At 37.3% G+C, this 19,275-nt stretch overlaps 1 protein-coding gene across 2 annotated transcripts; it reads left to right on the forward strand.

Moving 5' to 3' along the window:
- The first annotated feature begins 229 nt into the window (after positions 1 to 229).
- On the forward strand, positions 230 to 13,125 carry LOC137718104 (uncharacterized). 2 transcript variants are annotated; one of them, XM_068457611.1, is made up of 11 exons: positions 230 to 606; positions 1,399 to 1,633; positions 2,083 to 2,230; positions 7,787 to 7,885; positions 8,271 to 8,428; positions 9,131 to 9,296; positions 10,017 to 10,153; positions 10,571 to 11,261; positions 11,440 to 11,552; positions 12,213 to 12,468; positions 12,587 to 13,125. In XM_068457611.1, the coding sequence occupies exons 1-11, from the start codon at positions 417 to 419 to the stop codon at positions 12,881 to 12,883; spliced, it is 2,490 nt and encodes an 829-aa protein (XP_068313712.1). In that variant the 5' UTR covers positions 230 to 416; the 3' UTR covers positions 12,884 to 13,125. The 2 variants fall into 2 exon arrangements, with proteins under 2 accessions (XP_068313712.1, XP_068313713.1); XM_068457612.1 differs by lacking the exon at positions 230 to 606 and having other exon boundaries at positions 1,493 to 1,633; positions 2,075 to 2,230.
- The last annotated feature ends 6,150 nt before the right edge of the window (positions 13,126 to 19,275 follow it).

Consider the following 19,275-nt stretch of genomic DNA (forward strand, 5'->3'; position numbering starts at 1 on the left):
AATAATACTGAGAGTTTTTCGTTAAAATTTTCAAAAAAAAAAAAATAATCACCGCACGAAATTGAGATGAAAAAAAACTATGGCTACGAAAAGCTGAAAATTGAAAACTTGAGGACGGTAAAATGGATATAACCAAGAAAAAAAGTGTGGTTTGTTTGGAAGGTACGAAGCTATTTACCTCCGAGTAATTGTTAATGTTTATGTCGGAAGCTTGGAGATATCTGCTCATTCATCAGCCATATCACATGGAGTGATTAGCATGCTGAATAAGCTTAGCCTGCCACTCACTTTCCGTTTCTCTCTCTGTCTGCCCACTCGTCCACTAAGTTTTTCTCCTACGCTTCCACAGCAACCAAGTTCCTGCTTACTCGGTTTCAGAGCTCGAATCCTGAAAATTTTGAGAGAAAAGGAAGAAGATGCTGTCCAAAATCTCAGTTACCCAGTTGAAAACATCACCTGCTGCACCCGTTTCTGGATTTTCATGGCGTGGGAATCGTCCTAGGCTTGGATATTGTGCCGGGAATTCTTCAGAGCGTAACAAGTTGCGGTTCAGGATTGTGGGGCTGTCTCTTGGGGATAGGTGGAAGCTCAATGACTTTGATGCAAGTGAGTCTGCTTGTTTATTATTTTTTCCATTAGTTTTCTTGATTCTTCATGTTTCATTGATTGAAGTTAAATTGTGGGATTCACTTGGTTTGGTGATAGTTATGGATATCATAAACCACATATTGAACAAAATCCATGTGTTTCTTGATCTACTGATAATCTCATATAGTGCAATTTTATGTCCCAAGGCTTTTGCGTAATTGGTTATCGAACGGTTCCTAAATGTTTGTTTTAAGTGTGGTTGAACTCGAATTCGTTGGAAAGCTTTCCAATTATGGAAAAAGAAAGAGAAAAAAAAATACCATTGGCTAGCTCTTGAGTCATAAGTGTCTCGTTCATTCAATTAGAATGCTCAAGAGAATGATTGAACTTATGAGAAATCATATGAGTTTGCAGGCAATGGCAAAAAATAATTTCTCCGCCGTTGTCCCTTTCTGATCATCAAGGGAAAGGCCTCATGAACCTTCTGGTCTCGTAAAGTATAATATAGCAAATGGTAACCTTTATCATTTCTCTGTTGTGGGAAATATAATAAGACTCCTGAATGATCTAAAAATCTTCTCATTTTGAAATGTTAAGGGTGGATAAAAGAGAAAAGTACAAACAATTAGTACGTCTGCAATGCGGAAAGTGAAAGTATAAGGAAAACAATGCATAGTTACCTACTGCTTGTTTAGGGTTATGATATGATTGATATCATAAGCTCTAGGTTAAACACTTTTAAAAATAGTCTCTTTTATCTTGTTTCTAGTTTTGGCTGTCTAAAACTATTGTATTTTCGTATTTTGACAGATGCAGTACAAGAAAAGTTGAATTCATGGCTGGTAAAGACGCAAAGTTTTTTAAATGAAGTGGCGTCCACGTCTCCATTGGCAAGAACTGATCAGACTAAAAAGCCTGTCACTAGAAATGCTTCAGAGACACAAGATATGGAGGGCATATTTATGGCAGAACAGACAATTAATAGCAGAACACCAAATGGAATTCTCTCTTTAGCTGCTGTTGTATCTATAGAGCAATTTAGCAGGTGAATTTGTTGGTTCGAATTTCTTTGTCAGTCAAAATATTTGGCTTCAAGTTTTTACATCTGTCTCCATTGTGACGTGGTTTTTTATTTGCAATATGAAATTTTGCCCGTGAGATGAACCGCTTTAACATTACCTGTATTTTTTCTTTTTTGGTACGAAAAACTTTTTATTCCAAGAAAGTAAGGGATTTTTAAAAAGGAAGAAGTATCCTACTGCAATGCATCAACAAACCATCTTACTGCATTAAACTGGCCTCCAATTTGTATAAATGTCAGAGACAGTTTTGCTTTCAATTTTCCTGCCCTGTGCACTCTAATATGGTTTATTCCCATTTTTCCCTGACTGGGGAAAGTTTTTAATCCACTATGCAAAAGCTTCCTTGGTTTTATAGGCTTATCAAGGTATCAAACTGACAGAAGAATTATCATTTGACTCTTAAGATATGCAGGATGAATGGATTGACAGGGCAGAAGATGCAGAAAATATTTAAAGCACTTGTTCCTGAGTCTACATACAATGATGCTCGCAATTTGATAGAATATTGCTGCTTCAGGTTTCTGTCAAGGGATAATTCTGATATTCATCCTTCCCTCAAGGTTAGTAGTACTTAGTGCAAGTGAAACTCATTTATCATCACTCTAGAATAAGAATTTGTTTATCCATATGTTGCTTTCTTGAATATCTCATATGTTGATTTCGTTGTCTCTATTCGAGTTTTTAGATTCTTACTGTTGTATGGTGAAGGGAAAGATTGGAGTCTTTTGTTAGAGTGGTTCCGTCTAGAAGTACATATTTTTTTTTTTTGAGAAGAAACTATAACAGTTTATTAAAAAAGAAAAGTGTAATACACAGAAGTGGATAAGAAATCCACCAAGAACAGAACAAGAAAATCTTTCCAGAGGATCAGATTACAAGTAGGACAACCTCAACCAAAATCATTTTACGACTGCTAACATATCCCACAGTATGTGAGAAAGAGAGTAATTCTTAAATTCATTTGAAACTGAAGCCCAGAGAGCTGCCCAATATCTTACTCTTCCCCACAGATCTGCTACCCCCACACCAGTATAATCGTCAAAAATTCTTTTGTTACGCTCCAACCAAATGTTCCAAAAAACTGCCGACACCAGACAACCCCACAAAGCTTTAGCTTTCCTCCCAATTCCTAGAGCCTCAAAATTAGTGCTTAGAAGCTCGAAACAACCCTTTGGGATGACCCAACTTACTCTAACCTCCTGAAACAATTTCCACCACAGTTGAATCGTGTAAGAACAATGAAGAAAAATGTGGTTAACACTTTCCTCCTTTGCTTTACACAAACTGCACCAATGGGGAGAGATGCAAATAAAAGGACTTCTCCTTTGAATTTGATCACAAGTGTTGAGCCTCCCAATAGCCACTAGCCACACAAGAACTTTGACCTTCGGAGGAACTTTTGATTTCCAAATCTGAGAAGAGGGTGGAAAATGTTGCACAATCCCATTGTTGCTCAAGAAAGAGCGATAGGATTTGCAGGTGAACAATCCTGATAAATCCAGTTTCCACCTTCTATCATCCGCTCTTGATTGAGACAAGCGAACATTTTCCACTTTCTGTAATAATCTAGCCGCCTCTTCTATCTCCACCTCGTTCAAATTTCTCCTGAAATCAAAATTCCAACTCAAAGAATTGATAGAAAGATCCACAAAACTTGCGATGTTCTGGTTGTGCCTTCTCGATAGCAAGAATAATCTAGGAAATTGTTCTTTCAATGTTCCCCCTTCCAGCCAACCATCCTCCCAACACCTCACCCTCTCCCCATTGCCCACCTTAAACTTGCAACATTGTAGAAAAGATTGGAGACCACACGAAATATCTTTCCAGGGGCTTCTACTTGAACCCCGCACTGGAGGATTTGCATTCCACCCATTATCCTGCAGCCCATACTTGCTTCTTATCACCTTGTGCCAGAGAGAATTTGGTTCCTTTGGGAATCTCCACAACCACTTAGCCAATAACGCTTCATTCTGATTCCTCAAATTCCCTACTCCTAAACCCCCTTCCTCCTTACTTTTAATAACTATCTCCCATTTCACCAGGTGGTTTTTCTTTCCTTCCTCCACCCCCTCCCAAAGAAATCCTTTCATTAGTTTTTCTAGGCGTCCAATCACCCCGCAAGGAATTTTGAACAAGGACATGTAGTAGATTGGCAAGCTTCCCAAAACAGATTGAATCAAAGTTAATCTGCCTCCTCTGGATAAGAAGGCCTTCTTCCAATTTTGAAGTCTTTTTTCCATTTTTTCTACCACTGGATCCCAAAACGTAAGTGCTCTTGGCCTGCCCCCAAGAGGGAGACCCAAATACTTTATTGGCCAACTACCCACCTCACAGCCCCAAGAATCTGCCAACCTTTTTAATTTCTCACAATCTGAGTTTATTCCAGCCAAAGAACACTTTGCTTTGTTGATTTTCAACCCTGAAACAGTACAAAATAAATTGAGCACCTCTAATAAGCTGTTCCAAACTTCCTCATCATCCGCCAAGAAGAAAATAGTATCATCAGCAAATTGAAGATGAGAGATCTCCACCCTTTCTTGCCCAATGCCTAAACCTTTGATCAACTGATTCTCTTGAGCCTTCTCCATTAATCTACTCAAGACATCCACTACTAAGGTAAAAAGAAAAGGTGACAGTGGATCGCCTTGTCTCAAACCTCTTGAAGCATGAAATTTTCCCCTAGGCCTCCCATTTATCAAAACGGAGAAATTTGCAGAATTTAGACATCCCTGCACCCATTTTCTCCATCTAATGGCAAAGCCTTTTCTTTGTAAAACTTCATCTAAAAATCTCCACTCGACGTGATCATAAGCCTTTTCAAAATCGATTTTAAACACCAATCCCTCCTCTTTCTTTTGCCTCACCTCTTCTACCACCTCATTTGCAATAAGGACCGCATCCAAAATTTGTCGGCCTTTAACAAAAGCTCCTTGATGTGGAGAGATTGTGCTGCCCATAACCTCCCTTAATCTTGAAGCTAGGGTTTTCGCCACAATTTTGTATAAACCAGTAACTAGGCTTATAGGCCTATAGTCCGTCACTTTCAAAGAATCTGACTTTTTCGGAATTAGACAAATAAATGTTTCATTTGTCACCGCATTTATTATTCCGGTCTCAAAGAACTCCTCCATGACCTTCAAAATATCCACTTTCAAGAATTCCCAACAGTGTTGAAACATTTGCAAGGAATAACCATCTGGTCCTGGCGATTTATCCCTTCCACAATCAAAGACTGCTCTTTGTACTTCCGATTCCTCAAAAGGCCTCTCAAGCCAAGCTGCCTCAGATTCACTTATTGAGGCCCAATTGATGCCTTCCAAGCCCCAACATACCTCTTCGTTACTACTAAACAGGGACTTGAAGAAGTTAACGATATGTTTTTCTATCTCTTCTGCATCCTCTACCACTCCCCTATCATCCACTTCCAACCTTTCTATATAGTTTCTGTTCCTTCTTCCACTTGCTATTCTATGGAAAAATTTAGTATTACCATCCCCTTCTTTAGCCCATTCCACTTTACCTCTCTGTCTCCACTTCACTTCTTCCTTATAAGCTAGATCTTCCACAAGGAAAAGTAACTCTTCCTTCTTTCTTTTAGCAGCAACATCTAGCCCTTCCAACCCTTCTCTCCTATCTAAATCCTCTATGCTAGCCTCAGCATCCTTAATTTGTTTCTCAACATCACCAAAACTTTCCTTACTCCATCTTTGCAACTTTCTTTTGATAGCTTTTAACTTGTACAAAAATTTATAACCTTCCCAACCCTCCACCTGCTCAGATTGCCACCATTGTTTGAACTTGTTCCTGAAATCTGGGTGCTGTAGCCACATGTTTTCAAATCTGAAAGGACTTGGCCCCCATTTCACCTTGTTAGTATCTAGTTGGATTGGACAATGGTCAGAAGTGACCCTTGCCAAAGCCATTTGTCTTACCTCTGGAAAAATCTCTTCACAACCTACTGAGATCAAAAATCTGTCTAACCTCCTACACACAGGTTCTTCTCTAAAGTTTGACCAAGTAAATTGAGCATTGAGCAACTCCAAATCCTTAAGCTCTGTATCTTGGATGAAATCATTAAAATTCCTCATGCTTGTAGTCATTCTTCCCCCATTTGATTTCTCATTTACAAATCTCACCACGTTAAAATCTCCTCCTACACACCATCTTGGTCCGCAAATACCGTAAAGGCCAGCCATTTCTTCCCAGAACTCCTTTCGCTCTCTATTTTTGCAGGGACCATAGACACCAGATAACCACCAGTCCAACCCATTGAGGGCTTTAATTTTTATGGAGACAGAGAAACCTCCAACCAAAGATTCAATAACCGAGATGTGTTTGGTGTTCCAAATCACAGCTATACCCCCAGATCTTCCTTGTGCAGGGGCGCAAATCCACTCTTTAAATCTGCTTCCCCAAACACTAGCCACAAGCGATCTGTCAATTGATTCTTTCTTTGTTTCTTGTAAGATAATAATATCGGGCTTTAGTCGCCTGAATTGCTGTTTCAAAATCAGCCTCTTCTTCCTACTTCCCAATCCTCTCACATTCCAGCTAATTATCTTCATTAAATCTGACAATGCCCCCTTGAATTTTCTTTTCTGCCTTATTTCCACCCACAAGCTTGCTAGCAATGACTTTCCCAGTATTCCTCTCAAGAAATAAAGACTTTTTCAGTGGCACCAAAGAAACTTTCATATTTGACATGAATTTGGTAGTTCGAGTTTGTGCTTCACGTTTGACTGATACCCTAGCCGACCTTTTCCTTCTGCTGTACTTTAACAGTTTCTTGTTTTTTCCAGTATCTTTGTATTCAACTTGTTCCACAGTGTCTAAATTTGCTATATGATGCGACTGAGAAGGTACCTCATCCAACGTCGTCCTTGTTTCCATTGTTGTATCAGTGAAGAGATTGTGAAACACATCGTTAAAGCGATCAAAAACATCGAAGGTTTCTTTTTCGTCTTGTGAAGAATCACCAAACTCCTCCTCTGAAACTGATGATTGTGACATGTATTCGTCTTCACCAAAATCTGATAATTGAGAATAATCCAGACCAAGATCCTCTGTCAACCTCATCCTTTGTTCCGATGATTCCTCTTCAAACAACCTGCCCGATGGCCTTATTGGAACATCATCGACATCACTTTCCTTTTCATCCATCTGTTCACAATCATTAATTAAGAAGGTGAGATTGGGAGATTGAATTTCCTTCAGTTTAGGCCTCTCAAAAGGAGTCAGATAAGATCCGAACTCGTCTGGAAGAACAAGCTTCAGTCTTTTTCCACAAATATCAGAATCGCCAAATCTCCCAAGGAAATTCAAATTGATACACATTGGAGTTTTACTTGAAACACCCTTGTGATGAGCTTTCATAGCCGAAGAGCATTGAGAATTGTTCACTGTTGAATACATTGAAGTGCTGCTTCCTCTTGTCAACCAACCACCGCCACCAACTGTCCCACATACCTCCAAGCCCTTGCCTACATCCGAAAAGACCACTTCTTTCTGACTTCCTTTCTCTATTGAACCATTAAAATAATCCCCTGCAACTGCCTTTTCTGCTCCTTCTGAGACAACCACCGCTTCTGTCATTTCCACCGCTCCTGTTAGTTTTCCTACTCTCTGTTGTTCACCACCGCTCCTGTTAGTTTTCCACAAGCTCCTGTTAGAAGTACATATAATTCACTAACCTTTTTAAAGTCTAACCATTTTTGTTATGAAATAGAGCGAATAATATTACAATCTGCGCGCGTATTACTTGTTTTCCTTTGTTTTATTTTTGTCCTCTTGTTTCAACTGTTTAGCAATTTTGCAAGCGATATTCTTGGAATAAAAGGTTTAATGTAGTATGATGGATGACCTCAATGGTACTATGATGCTGTATAAGAATTGTGCATATAGTAACCATCTTTATGTGTATTTATTTATTTTTTTGTGTCTTGAACATAGAAACCTGATGTTGTCTTTAGAATTCTGGAATTTTGAATTTGGTGATATGGTAGTTGAAGCTTATTTTATTTACTTATTCTGTTCGGCAAAATTTCCCTTTTGAGATTAGTTTCTCGCACAAGTAGTAATTTGGTCCTTGTTTCTCTAAAATGTTGGTGCATCTACAGGAACCTCCATTCCAAAGACTTATATTTATAACTATGCTTGCATGGGAGAATCCTTATCGAGAAGATCTTGCTAATGGTTCGGAGAAGGCTTCCTTTCAGGTTCATTCTTCAGATATCTATTTATTTACATAATTATATAAACCAGCGTTTGAAACTAGTGAAATTTCTTTCAAATATGGTTAACAAATAAATACTTACATCACACTTTGAGTTACAACTGAAATTTTGACTGTGACTATCATGAGTTAGATGAAAATAGCGGGGTGCGCCAAATTTGGCATGGACGATATGATTGATATCATTCTCTACGAGTTAATTAGGATAACAATTGTCATCTCCGAGAACATGCTAGGGAATTACTTTAATAAGGCTAAATGGTTAAACCTACATGGTTCTAGCCTGTGAAAATGGTTAAACTTACATGCTCACATTGTTTTGACGACAGTGGTCAGTTAAAGTAAATTTATTTATTCCTGGTGAGCAGAGAAAGCTTGTCAGAGAAGACGCTTTTGTTCGAATGGCTCCTGCTATTTCTGGTGTGGCTGATAGGTCAACAGTGAATAATCTATTTAAGGCCCTTGCCGGTGATGAACAGGGCATCTCTCTGAGCACATGGTTGACTTATGTTCATGAACTTCTCAAGTGAGTTTCGTACTTGTGTTATTTTACTAACCTTATATGTTTGAATTAAGTCTTCTGATAACTATGACAAGTAGAGCATTTAATCAATATACTTATGATCGTGAGCTGCAACTAGATTAAAATTCCGTACATATAACCATTGAAAAAACCTTTCAGTGAAAGTGAGCTTTTTTTTCTTTACACAATGTCTTGAACAAAAGTACCTAACATCAATTTTCTTCTATTCCTTTGATGGTTTTGATAGGAAGAGTTGAAAGCTGTTGATTGCTTTACTGATTTGTAAAATAGGCTTTAGAATGGTTTCCAACTCATTGTAGAGGCCTCCTCATCCCGAACAATGTATAGAATGCGCCTAGTTTGGCACGAGAATTTGTGTCTGCCAGTCACTTTAGCCCTGTCAGTGGAGAAGATTCCCCAGTAGTCTCCTTAGAACCTTAAGTACTAGGGAGCTGCCTAAGGGTTGGTCAAGGGAATCAGGGATACAACTGGAGCCCTCTGCCATGGTCAGAAGATTCATAACTATGGCTTGATCAAGATGACCTTTGTCATGCTTTTCCAAATTTTTCATTTTTCCTGCTTTTAATTTCCATACATTGTGTACGAATGTCTCAGGTATTACATTTTCATTATAGGTTTATGCGCATGCCTCATTGTGTAGGATTCATGAAGGAAGCTCAAGTTGAACTAGTCTTATTTGTGTAGGATTCACGAAGGAAGAAAATCATACCAGACTCGACAATGTTCCAACCTTTCTGAGGAGAGAATTTCATGCATTGGTTCCAGCAGGAAGCGGCCTGTCCTAAAATGGGAGAACAATATGGCATGGCCAGGAAAAGTTACATTAACTGATAAAGCAATTTATTTCGAGGTAACTAATCTGTTTATAAGTTTTAATTTTTTACACTGACATTTAATATCAAATTGTTGAATTGGAATTTGAGGGGTAGCTTCATGTCCTCTTCCATTTAAGTCCATTAGGTTATTGGTAAAATGTAAACTGTATAAGCACTATGGCACTTCGACAAAAAAGAAGAAAGCACTATGGCTCTTTAACAAAAAATAAGAAGAAAGCACTATGGCTCTTCGTGCTTGTTACTCTTTTACGCCTAAATTTTGATGGTATGAGGTGTAGAGATTTTGGTTAGCCAGTGTAGGGTTAGTAAATTAGCAGTGTTTTGATACTTGGAACAGGTTGAAAATTCATGTTGTGATGTTTCTTCGAGCGAAAACCAATATAGCTAGTACTTTAGGGTATTGCTTTTAGATGCTTTATGATGTATTGTAAAATAGCAGTTTCTTATGTGGTCATTTCCTGAGACTCGTAACTGTACTTTTGTTCTTCCTTGATTTATGTTTGGTTTTCCCTTTTCGTGTTGTGAAGTAGTATTGCCTGGTTCTCCTTTCTCACATTTGTCCAGTTGGGCATTGCTGGTCTCAATTCATTCTTATTTCATCAATTAGAAAACGATATACTTTCATTGCAAATCGAACTATATGTTTCTGTTTATGTTTTCTTCTTTCTAAACTTTTTGTTGAGTTGTGGCATTGCTAGCCTCAAATCAGTCTTATTTTTCATTTGATACTGCAGGCCGTTGGCCTTGCTGGGCAAAAGGATTCTATAAGATTGGATCTTACAAAACAAGGATTACAGATTAAGAAAGCAAAAGTTGGACCTTTTGGTTCTGGTCTCTTCGACTCTGCCGTCTCTATATCATATGGTCCCAAGTGAGTAAGCTTCTTGACAGTCGGACTCCCTGTTCTTGTTTTTCTTTTCTACTGAGTGCTTAACCATCTATGTTTCATTTTATATCTCGTCACCATTTTTGCATGAAATATGAAAACATTTCAAAATTTGTTGTTTATGAATATTCACTTTGGATAGTCAGACTCCGTTAGAAACAAAAGAAATAAATACTAAAAATTGTTTAAAGCTTCACTACCGCACATTATAAGATCATCTTAATAAATTCTTTGATATCATTCAGTTTAAATCTTCTGAGTTTGAATTTATGTAAGACACGTTCAGGATCTATTAATCATGTTAGCGATGACTGTAAAAGCTATCTCTAATTGTCTGTACAAATGCTTTTTTGTTCATTTGATGTTTCTTAAGAAGCTCATCTCTGAGATAAAACTATACAGATCAGAAACATGGGTGCTTGAATTTGTGGACTTAGGTGGAGAAATGAGGCGAGACGTCTGGCATGCTTTTATTAGTGAAATTAATGCTGTACACAAGTTTATCAGTGATTATGGACCGGAGGAAGATGATGAATCCATATTTCATGTTTATGGTGCTCACAAAGGGAAGGAAAGAGCTATGGCCACTGCCATTAATAGTATAGCCAGACTACAGGCTCTTCAATTTATGGGGAAGTTGTTGGATGATCCCACCAAACTTGTTCAGTTTACATATTTACAGTATGCACCATTTGGTGAGGTAGTTTCTCAGACTCTAGCAGTAAATTATTGGGGTGGACCATTGATATCAAAGTATTTAGAGACGGACTACCAGCCAGCTCAAGGAGTGAGGGCTTCTAATGAAATGATTGAAAGCAGCAGCAATCATGTGTTTGACATAGATGGCAGTGTTTACTTGCACAAATGGAAGAGATCTCCATGTTGGGCTTCAAGTGCTTCTGTTACCTTTTGGAAGAACACTTCAACAAGACAGGGGCTAGTTTTAAGTAAAAATCTTGTTGTTGCCGATGTGTCCCTTGTTGAAAAGGCAACAAGAACATGCAAACAAAAATGGCAGGAAGCTGAAACAACTCAAGCCACAATTGATGCTGCGACACTTAAGGGAATACCAAGTAACATTGATCTATTCAAGGTTGGTTATAAATTGCTTCTCCATGAATGCAATCTCTACTTTCTATTACTTTCTTCACTGCACAGTGAGCATGTTTTTTTCTTCAATGGCTTTGTTTTACTAAACATTTCATTTAGTTTCTTGTATCATTTGTTTGAAGCGTAGTGTAACCAATGCTGGTGCCATTTTGCCTGTGCAGGAACTTCTGTTTCCCCTGACCATAACTGTGAGAAATTTCGAAAAACTTAGGCGCTGGGAGGAGCCATATTCGACCATTTCTTTTCTTGCCTTTGCCTATACAGTCATCTTCAGGTAGGTTCATTTCTGGTAGAGTTATTGTTGAGAGTATATCCCACAAAAGGAATGTAAATCCTTGTGTTGCAAATTGCAATGTATATGATGTCTTAGGCCTTTCCACTGATTGCCACTAGGTAATGGAATGGATCAGACTATCCGTGTTAAAACCTACAAACATAAGTAAGGGGTGTGTGTTGAGAACTTGAGATGAGGAGTCTATGTGTCACAATGGGATTGTAAAGCTTGAATTGCAGTATACATCTCCACCTATTGCCCTTTGGCTTTCTGTTGGATGCTATAATTTGTTCAGTTATTGTATAAGTTACCCCTAAAAAGTTGACTGATGGATATGGTTGCATTGCTTGTTAAAGAGATATTGGTCTGTATTTTCTTTACAAGAACACTGACTGGGAGATGACTAAGTTATTAAACACTCTCCTTAAATGCATCCTTGTGCCTTGACAATGTTTTCGCATCGAGAACTTTTCATTTTCTTTTAACTAGGGCCTTTAAGGGAAAGGATCCCCATTTTTTTTTTAAAAAAAAAATTGGGGATTTGTTGTTTGACCCACTCCACATTGAACTTCAATGATCCGAACCGTCTATTTTTTAACTCCCTAAAATTTCCACACTGTGATCTTACCATAGGCTAATCTGTTGAGGTTACTTTGCCAGGAATTTGCTGTCATATGTATTCCCAACGGCATTGATAATTTTGGCAGCTGTCATGCTGACATTGAAGGGGCTAAAGGAGCAAGGCCGCCTTGGACGATCATTTGGAAAAATTACTATCCGTGACCAGCCTCCTTCAAATACCATTGAGAAAATTATAGCCGTAAAAGATGCCATGCACGATGTGGAAAGTTATTTACAGAATCTGAATGTCACTCTTCTGAAAATACATACAGTTTTCCTTTCTGGTCAGCCTCAGGTATGTATTCATTGCTTAAATTCGTACAATTATGGAAAAAAATGGTTATCTCATGGCTTAGTTTGCAATTACTTCGGGCTGAACAAGAAGTAATCTTATCTGTTTAAACTTTTATCAGATAACGACTGAGGTTGCGCTGGTGTTGTTATCTTCTGCAACCATTCTCCTCATTTTCCCCTTCAAATATGTTCTTGCCTTTTTTATCTTCGATCTGTTCACACGGGAGCTTGAGTTCAGGAGGGAAATGGTTAAAAGGTTTATGAAACTCTTGAAGGAGCGTTGGGACAGAGTGCCTGCAGCCCCTGTAGTTGTATTGCCTTTTGGAAGTGAGGAGCCAGCACCAAAACCGAATACAAAGGAAAGCAAGGACCCAGAAAAGTCAGAAAGAAGCCTTGGCAGCAGCAGTTCTGAATAGATTCTTGTAGGCGTATATGTGGTAGTTTCACAAATTAAATCATATACTATCTCAGTTCTGGAGAAAAAAAATACGACCAGAGTTTTCTCGTTACATTATTTGTACAGAAATTGAACCGTGCGCAATGGCGTTCTAGGATTCATACATCCGACCCACTTAGTGGGACAAGGCTTTGTTGTCGTTGTTGTTGTATTATTGTACAAAAATTGGAAACTATTTAGTGTCAATGTATTTCTTATTCACTCAGTTGGGTGGTTTGATTCGAGTAGATCTGACTAAATGAATGCAAAGCCGGTGCACAAAAGAAACAAAAGAGAGAATGGAGGCACAAAATCATAAACTTAGTAAGCATTCATCATCTGACAATGCCGCATGAACGAAATACAGTGAAGGGGATTTAGATTGTTTTCTCCGGATGAACAAGAAACACTCCATGCGTAGTGTCTCGATAGTTGGGGAGTACATTCAACGTGATCAAACAAGAGTTCTCGTATGGAGTATTTTACTACTTGTCAAGCAAGTAACTCTATAGTATTTTCAATAATGCAAGTAATTCTCAAACTTGAGACATTGTAGTTGTCTTATCAATAGGTCTTTTATAATTTGATAATGCAACATGTCATGCTTCGGTTTGGGCATGACAAATGTATCGTTAGGTTAATGGAGTTATTTATAGAGGCACATAAGTATACAAGAAGAAATCTCTAGCTTTCAATATGTGAAGGTAAAATACTCTAAGATGTGATTCTGAAATCTTAAGCTAAAGTATTAAGTATGATTGAGGGAAGAAAGTTTCTCAATTAACTTAAATGACTCATGAGTTATTAGAATCTCATTAGGACTGGGGTTTGATTCATCATCCGTGCTCTAATAATGTGATTAAGAGTTTTGTGATAGAGAGAGATCATATTACATTTATCAGCCATCACCATTACGACCATTGCTGCCACCGCCACAACCTATAGTCATCACGGATGCAGCGACCAACATCTACTAACATCATCACCTTCACAACCGCTCGCTCCACCCACCACCATCACTTATCATTAGCGCCATTGCTGCCACCTCGCCACCCACCATTATCATTACCATCATTGCCGCCGCCTCCACCCACCATCATCATTATCGCCCCTGCTACCACCACCTCCCTTCATCACTGCCGCCACTTTTACCCATCATCATCACTGACGCCGCCACAACCATTCATCATCATTGTTGTTGTTGCCACCAATCCCACAGTCATCATTGACATCACCACTACCACTCACCATCATCACCGTCGTTGCCACCACCACCCACCACCCACCACCACCACCGATGCTATCGTTGCCGCCACCACCCACCATTGTCACCCCCAATGTTGCCAGTACCACCACACCTACCATCGTCACCACCGCGCCACCACCTTCACCCACCATCATTACCGCTGCTGTCACCACCCATGCACCATCATCATCACCATCTCCACTGCCACCTCCACCCACCAACATTACCATTGCCACCACCTACCACCATCATCATCGTCACCACCACCACCATAATCACATTTCTTGACTATTTCTCTTATTTTTATATTAGTGACTCTAGATATACACATTACATTCGGTATTTGAATTTCATTGTTCTTTTAAGCTAGCCAAACAAAAAAACAAAATCACAAATAGAAAACATAATTTTTTAATTTCAAATTCCATCATTTTGAATCCTTTGTAGTGTTAAATTTTCTCATCCAATCTGTATATGTAAAGGGTGGATGATTTGTTAGAAATTAAATACTTTGCCCACAATCAACATCTTTTATAATAAGAAAAACTAACGAAAAGTTCTAAAAAACTTTAGTTTTAATGAAAAATGACAAATAAATATGTAAGTGAATAATACCAGAAAAGGTAAAAATGTGGTTTTTCATTAAAAGTGTACAGTACCGGGAGTGTTTTGTTAAAACTCCCATAATAATATAGGATAATGCTTGTGTGCCATGGACTTAATCACTTGTCTCCACTTACAATTAATGAACTTTTATTGTCTGAACATCATAATCAGAACTGTTCATTCTTTTTATCATCATCTAAAATTCATATATCTGCAAAAAAATATTTTATTTGACGATCATCTAGTAATCCATATGTGTTAAACCAATCAACGATTTTGATAACAAGTAGCATCCTCATGGCGAACCGTTTATTTGTTTTTGCATATGTATTTATTCATGCTATTCTGTTTGAGGCCCTAAAAGGCTTATAGGATATCTATCAACGTTAATCGTAGGCGCACTTGGTCTCAATAATATTTTGCTATTTCAGAAACGATAATAATAACCAAACCCTAGCCCTAGGCAACATGGATTGTCTTTGTCAAATTTGTTAAGAGGGTGGTGTTGGCCTTTACTGGTACAATATATATATATATATATATATATATATATATATATATATAACTGCTTAACCATTAGAGCAACTCCACCCCTTAAGGCAACGCCTAGGCTAGTGAGTAATTTTCAATTATTGTCTTAGTGAGCAGTAATTGTCTGAGAGCATCTCTTGAAAATGAATTGTCTGGACAATTGCCATTAAAAAACTTAATAATATTTTTAATTTCAAATTCTCTTAATTTTTTTTTCATTTTTCTGCATTTTCTTATATTTTTTTTAATTTTTTTTTCTAAATGAATAATATAGACCATTGGATTACAATTTTTTGCAATCCAACACCCCCAGGTTTAGCTACGTGAGCTCTACCCTTTTTCAGACTCTTTTCTTTTATTTTATTTTTTTTCTGAATTAAAAAAGGAAGACTAATGTCGACCGTCGGAACTAAGAAATCCAAAGTCGATCACTCTCCCTCACTCGCACGTGAAGGCCACATGCCTGATGCAAAATAAATAAATAAATGAATAAAATAAACCATGATTGATGTCAGATCGCCTCAGGCAAGACCTCAAGCCATTCTCGTACGATTGCTTGCTTAGTGGGAGATGGGCCCACTCAATAGGTGGGGCAATTGACTTGGGCTGGAGCAGATTTTGAAGGGGTTGGGGAATTCAATCACCTAATAGGTTATAGGTTAGGACAATTTGTAGGAGTGTAGTTGCTCTTACCGGAGAATTAAAGCAGCCCTCCTTCCCCTAGCATTTCCCCCAAACCACTCCACACCACAACATCCCCCCACCCCCACCCCACTCTCATGAGTTTATATTCATGACATCCTCTTTCAACTTCCAACAAGATAATATCTTAACTACACAGTGATTGCATTTACTAGGATTTGAGCCCTTATTTTTTAAGAATCATCACAATTACTAGGGTTTGATGAACTTTTTTATTTAAGATTTTATAATATATTCTGCAATTTCTCACTATATATGTGGAATAGATTCTATCTTTTTAACTCTGACGGTTAAGATTCTCCTCTTCAATCCACTGTATTCCGAATTCAAACTTCTTTGTCTTTCTTACTGTAAAATATCTCTCACAGTAATTTTTTTTTCCTTCATTTTTCGATTGTTACCCCGACTATCTAGAGTTAAAAAAAAAAATTAGCAGGACCATTTCATTAATGCTTAAAATAAGCATGTAGATGGATAACCATGACGTCGTAAAAGATACAGCAGGATGACGACAAGGAAACCAAGAAACAGGATATGTCAGGAGTCGGGCCATAAACGATCGTAGTAATTAGCTACAGCTGCCTGCTGCTACTCCTCACCACCCAACATTTAAGTCCTCTGCAGCCACGTACCTTCATCTGATCAGACTGTGAAGAAGAAGGCCAACTCTTTTGATCCAGATACATACAACAGGTTTCCGCGAAATTTTAATTTAATAATATAATGTTCATGTAAATAAAGAATAATGATATTCATACGTTCATTTTTACTTTTAGAGTATTAATTTTTTATCATTAATCTTCTTTAATAAGTTTGATCCGATGATCGAAAATTGAGAGAAATGCATGAGAAATAAAAATGAGTGTGTGGATAGCGTTACCCTTATAGAAAAACTTACACATAATATTGTATTGATGGGCTGGAACACCACGATGACTATAAACATATTCGGTTGAAAAATATTAGTACTTAAGGTTTATTCTTGTTTGGGTATTTGATATTTTATGTATTATAGTTTCTTAGGCTTAGATCTCCATAAATATAGCCTGTAATAATATTTTGACAAATAAGTTGATCAGAATGTAGTCCCTTGGTTTGTAGCCTTCGTGACATTCCTTTTTTTTTTTTTCAGTTAATAAAATTACATTCATTTATAGTATATTTGTTCATTAATTTGTTAGATTGTTATGCGTATTTTGATTTTCAGCTTATTCTATGTAAGTTCTTCTCGTGTAGATATGATGCATATCATGTGCTTTTTGCATTGCATTCTAACCATATACAGATAAATAAATAAAATATATATATATATATATATATATATATATGGGGGACCGATATGTGATATAATTTTTTACATGCGTTTTTATAGGATCTATTCTCTGATGCATTTCAACGATTCAAACCGTCAATCTTTTAGGTATTCTCTCAAAAATCATGTTTACAAAAATCACCTAACTCTGAAACCATATGACCGTTGGATTAAGGGTTTAGGGCTTCTTTGTAGAAACGCATTTGTCTATTTTCTTCACTAGTTTTGAATTTGTCTAATTTTTTGCAAAGATGATCTACAGATTATATTCTAAAAGTTAGGCAATTCAGATCGTTAAAATACATTATAGACTAAGCCACATAAAACTTGTGTAAAATATATATATATATATATATATATATTTATATAGTTGTGTAACAGATCCGCTCCATATATAAATATGCACAAATAAGAAATCTTTGTTCGTTCAGTAGTTTGATGACTACACGAGACATTTGAACCTTTGATGCTTGCCAACTCACCCATGCTCATTTATCACTTAATTATTAGTGAATCACTTCTGCTATGAGTTTATTTATTTATTTTTTGTACGAGCAATATTCTACATTAATTTACACTAAAAGACGAAATGAGAGTTTAAACCCATGATTCATTGGGTTGAAGAAAGTCCTAATGACCAGGCAATCCACACTTGCAACTTCTCCCTATGAGTAAACATGCAAAATAATTGGTGTGCTTGCTATCTACTGATTTATTCTAAGTGCAGATACGGAGCGCCTATTCAAACAATCCCAAATGGCATGCCATGGAAGAGGATTGACTAGCAACCACAGAAAGAATAGGTTCAGAGAATCAGAGACTGGGGAATGGGTGACACCCATCAACAAATTTCCACATGTCATTCCTCTATATAATGAAAGGGACGTATCTGGTAAGTCCATAAGAGATAGTTGGAGTCGGTTTAGCTTGCAAGAAAGTGGCTACTTGGTTTAGAGAGGGAGAAATTGAAGATTAATACCTAAACGACATACAATTAACCTTTGATGCTTGACAACTCACCCATGCTCATTTATCACTTAATTATTGGTGAATCATTTCCGCTATGAGTTTATTTATTTATTTTTAGTACAAGCAATATTGTACATTAATTTACACTAAGAGACGAAATGAGAGCTTGAATCCATGATTCACTGGGTTGAAAATGATTCTAACGACCAAGGCAATCCACCACTTGCAACTTTTGCTATGAGTTAACATGCAAAATAATGGTGTGTTTGCTATCTACTGATTTATTTTAAGTGCAGATAAGGAGCGCCAATTCAAACAGTCCCAAATAGCTTGCCATGGAAGAGGATTGACTTACAACCACAGAAAGAATGCGTTCAGAGAATCAGAGACTGGGGAATAGGTGACACCCATCAACAAATTCCCACGAGTCATTCCTCTATATAATGAAAGGCACGTATCTGGTAAGTCCATAAGAGATAGTTGGAGTCGGTTTAGCTTGCAAGAAAGTGGCTACTTGGTTTAGAGAGGGAGAAATAGAAGATTAATACCTTAAACGACATACAATTAATGATTATGTGAATTATTAGATGATTGTGTTGATATGTACATGTCATCCTTTGACTCCAAAAGCGGTGGTGAAAGTTATCTTTATGTCCATATATTTTGAGTCAATTTTAACGTTTAATTTGTAAATTGGATGCCTAAATGATTTTCGATTTACATGATATTCTTTTTGTAGTGAACAAACGGTGTGAATACCAAGTAACACATTCATGATGAATTATTTATTTTTGAGGTACATTTAGATGACTAAATGATTTTCGATTCGAATGATTTTTTTTTTTTTTTTTTTTTTTTGTAATGATGATCTTCAAATAAAGATTAATGAATTGATACAACGGCATATTTACACTAATGAATTAAGAGAACAAATTTGTATTAGATTCACCATTTACGAGATTTGAACATCAATAACGGACCTAGAATTTTGTCTAAGTGGGGGCGT

The sequence above is a fragment of the Pyrus communis genome, chromosome 15 (assembly GCF_963583255.1).
Source record: "Pyrus communis chromosome 15, drPyrComm1.1, whole genome shotgun sequence".
In the NCBI taxonomy this organism is placed as follows: Eukaryota; Viridiplantae; Streptophyta; class Magnoliopsida; order Rosales; family Rosaceae; genus Pyrus; species Pyrus communis.

What these genes read in the sequence shown, in the direction of transcription:
- LOC137718104 (XM_068457611.1), top strand. Translation starts at nt 417, where the DNA reads ATGCTGTCCAAAATCTCAGTTACCCAGTTGAAAACATCACCTGCTGCA. An exon ending in GCTCAATGACTTTGATGCAA is followed by an intron (nt 607 to 1,398) that starts GTGAGTCTGCTT and finishes GTATTTTGACAG; the next exon opens with ATGCAGTACAAGAAAAGTTG. An exon ending in TATGTTCATGAACTTCTCAA is followed by an intron (nt 8,429 to 9,130) that starts GTGAGTTTCGTA and finishes TTATTTGTGTAG; the next exon opens with GATTCACGAAGGAAGAAAAT.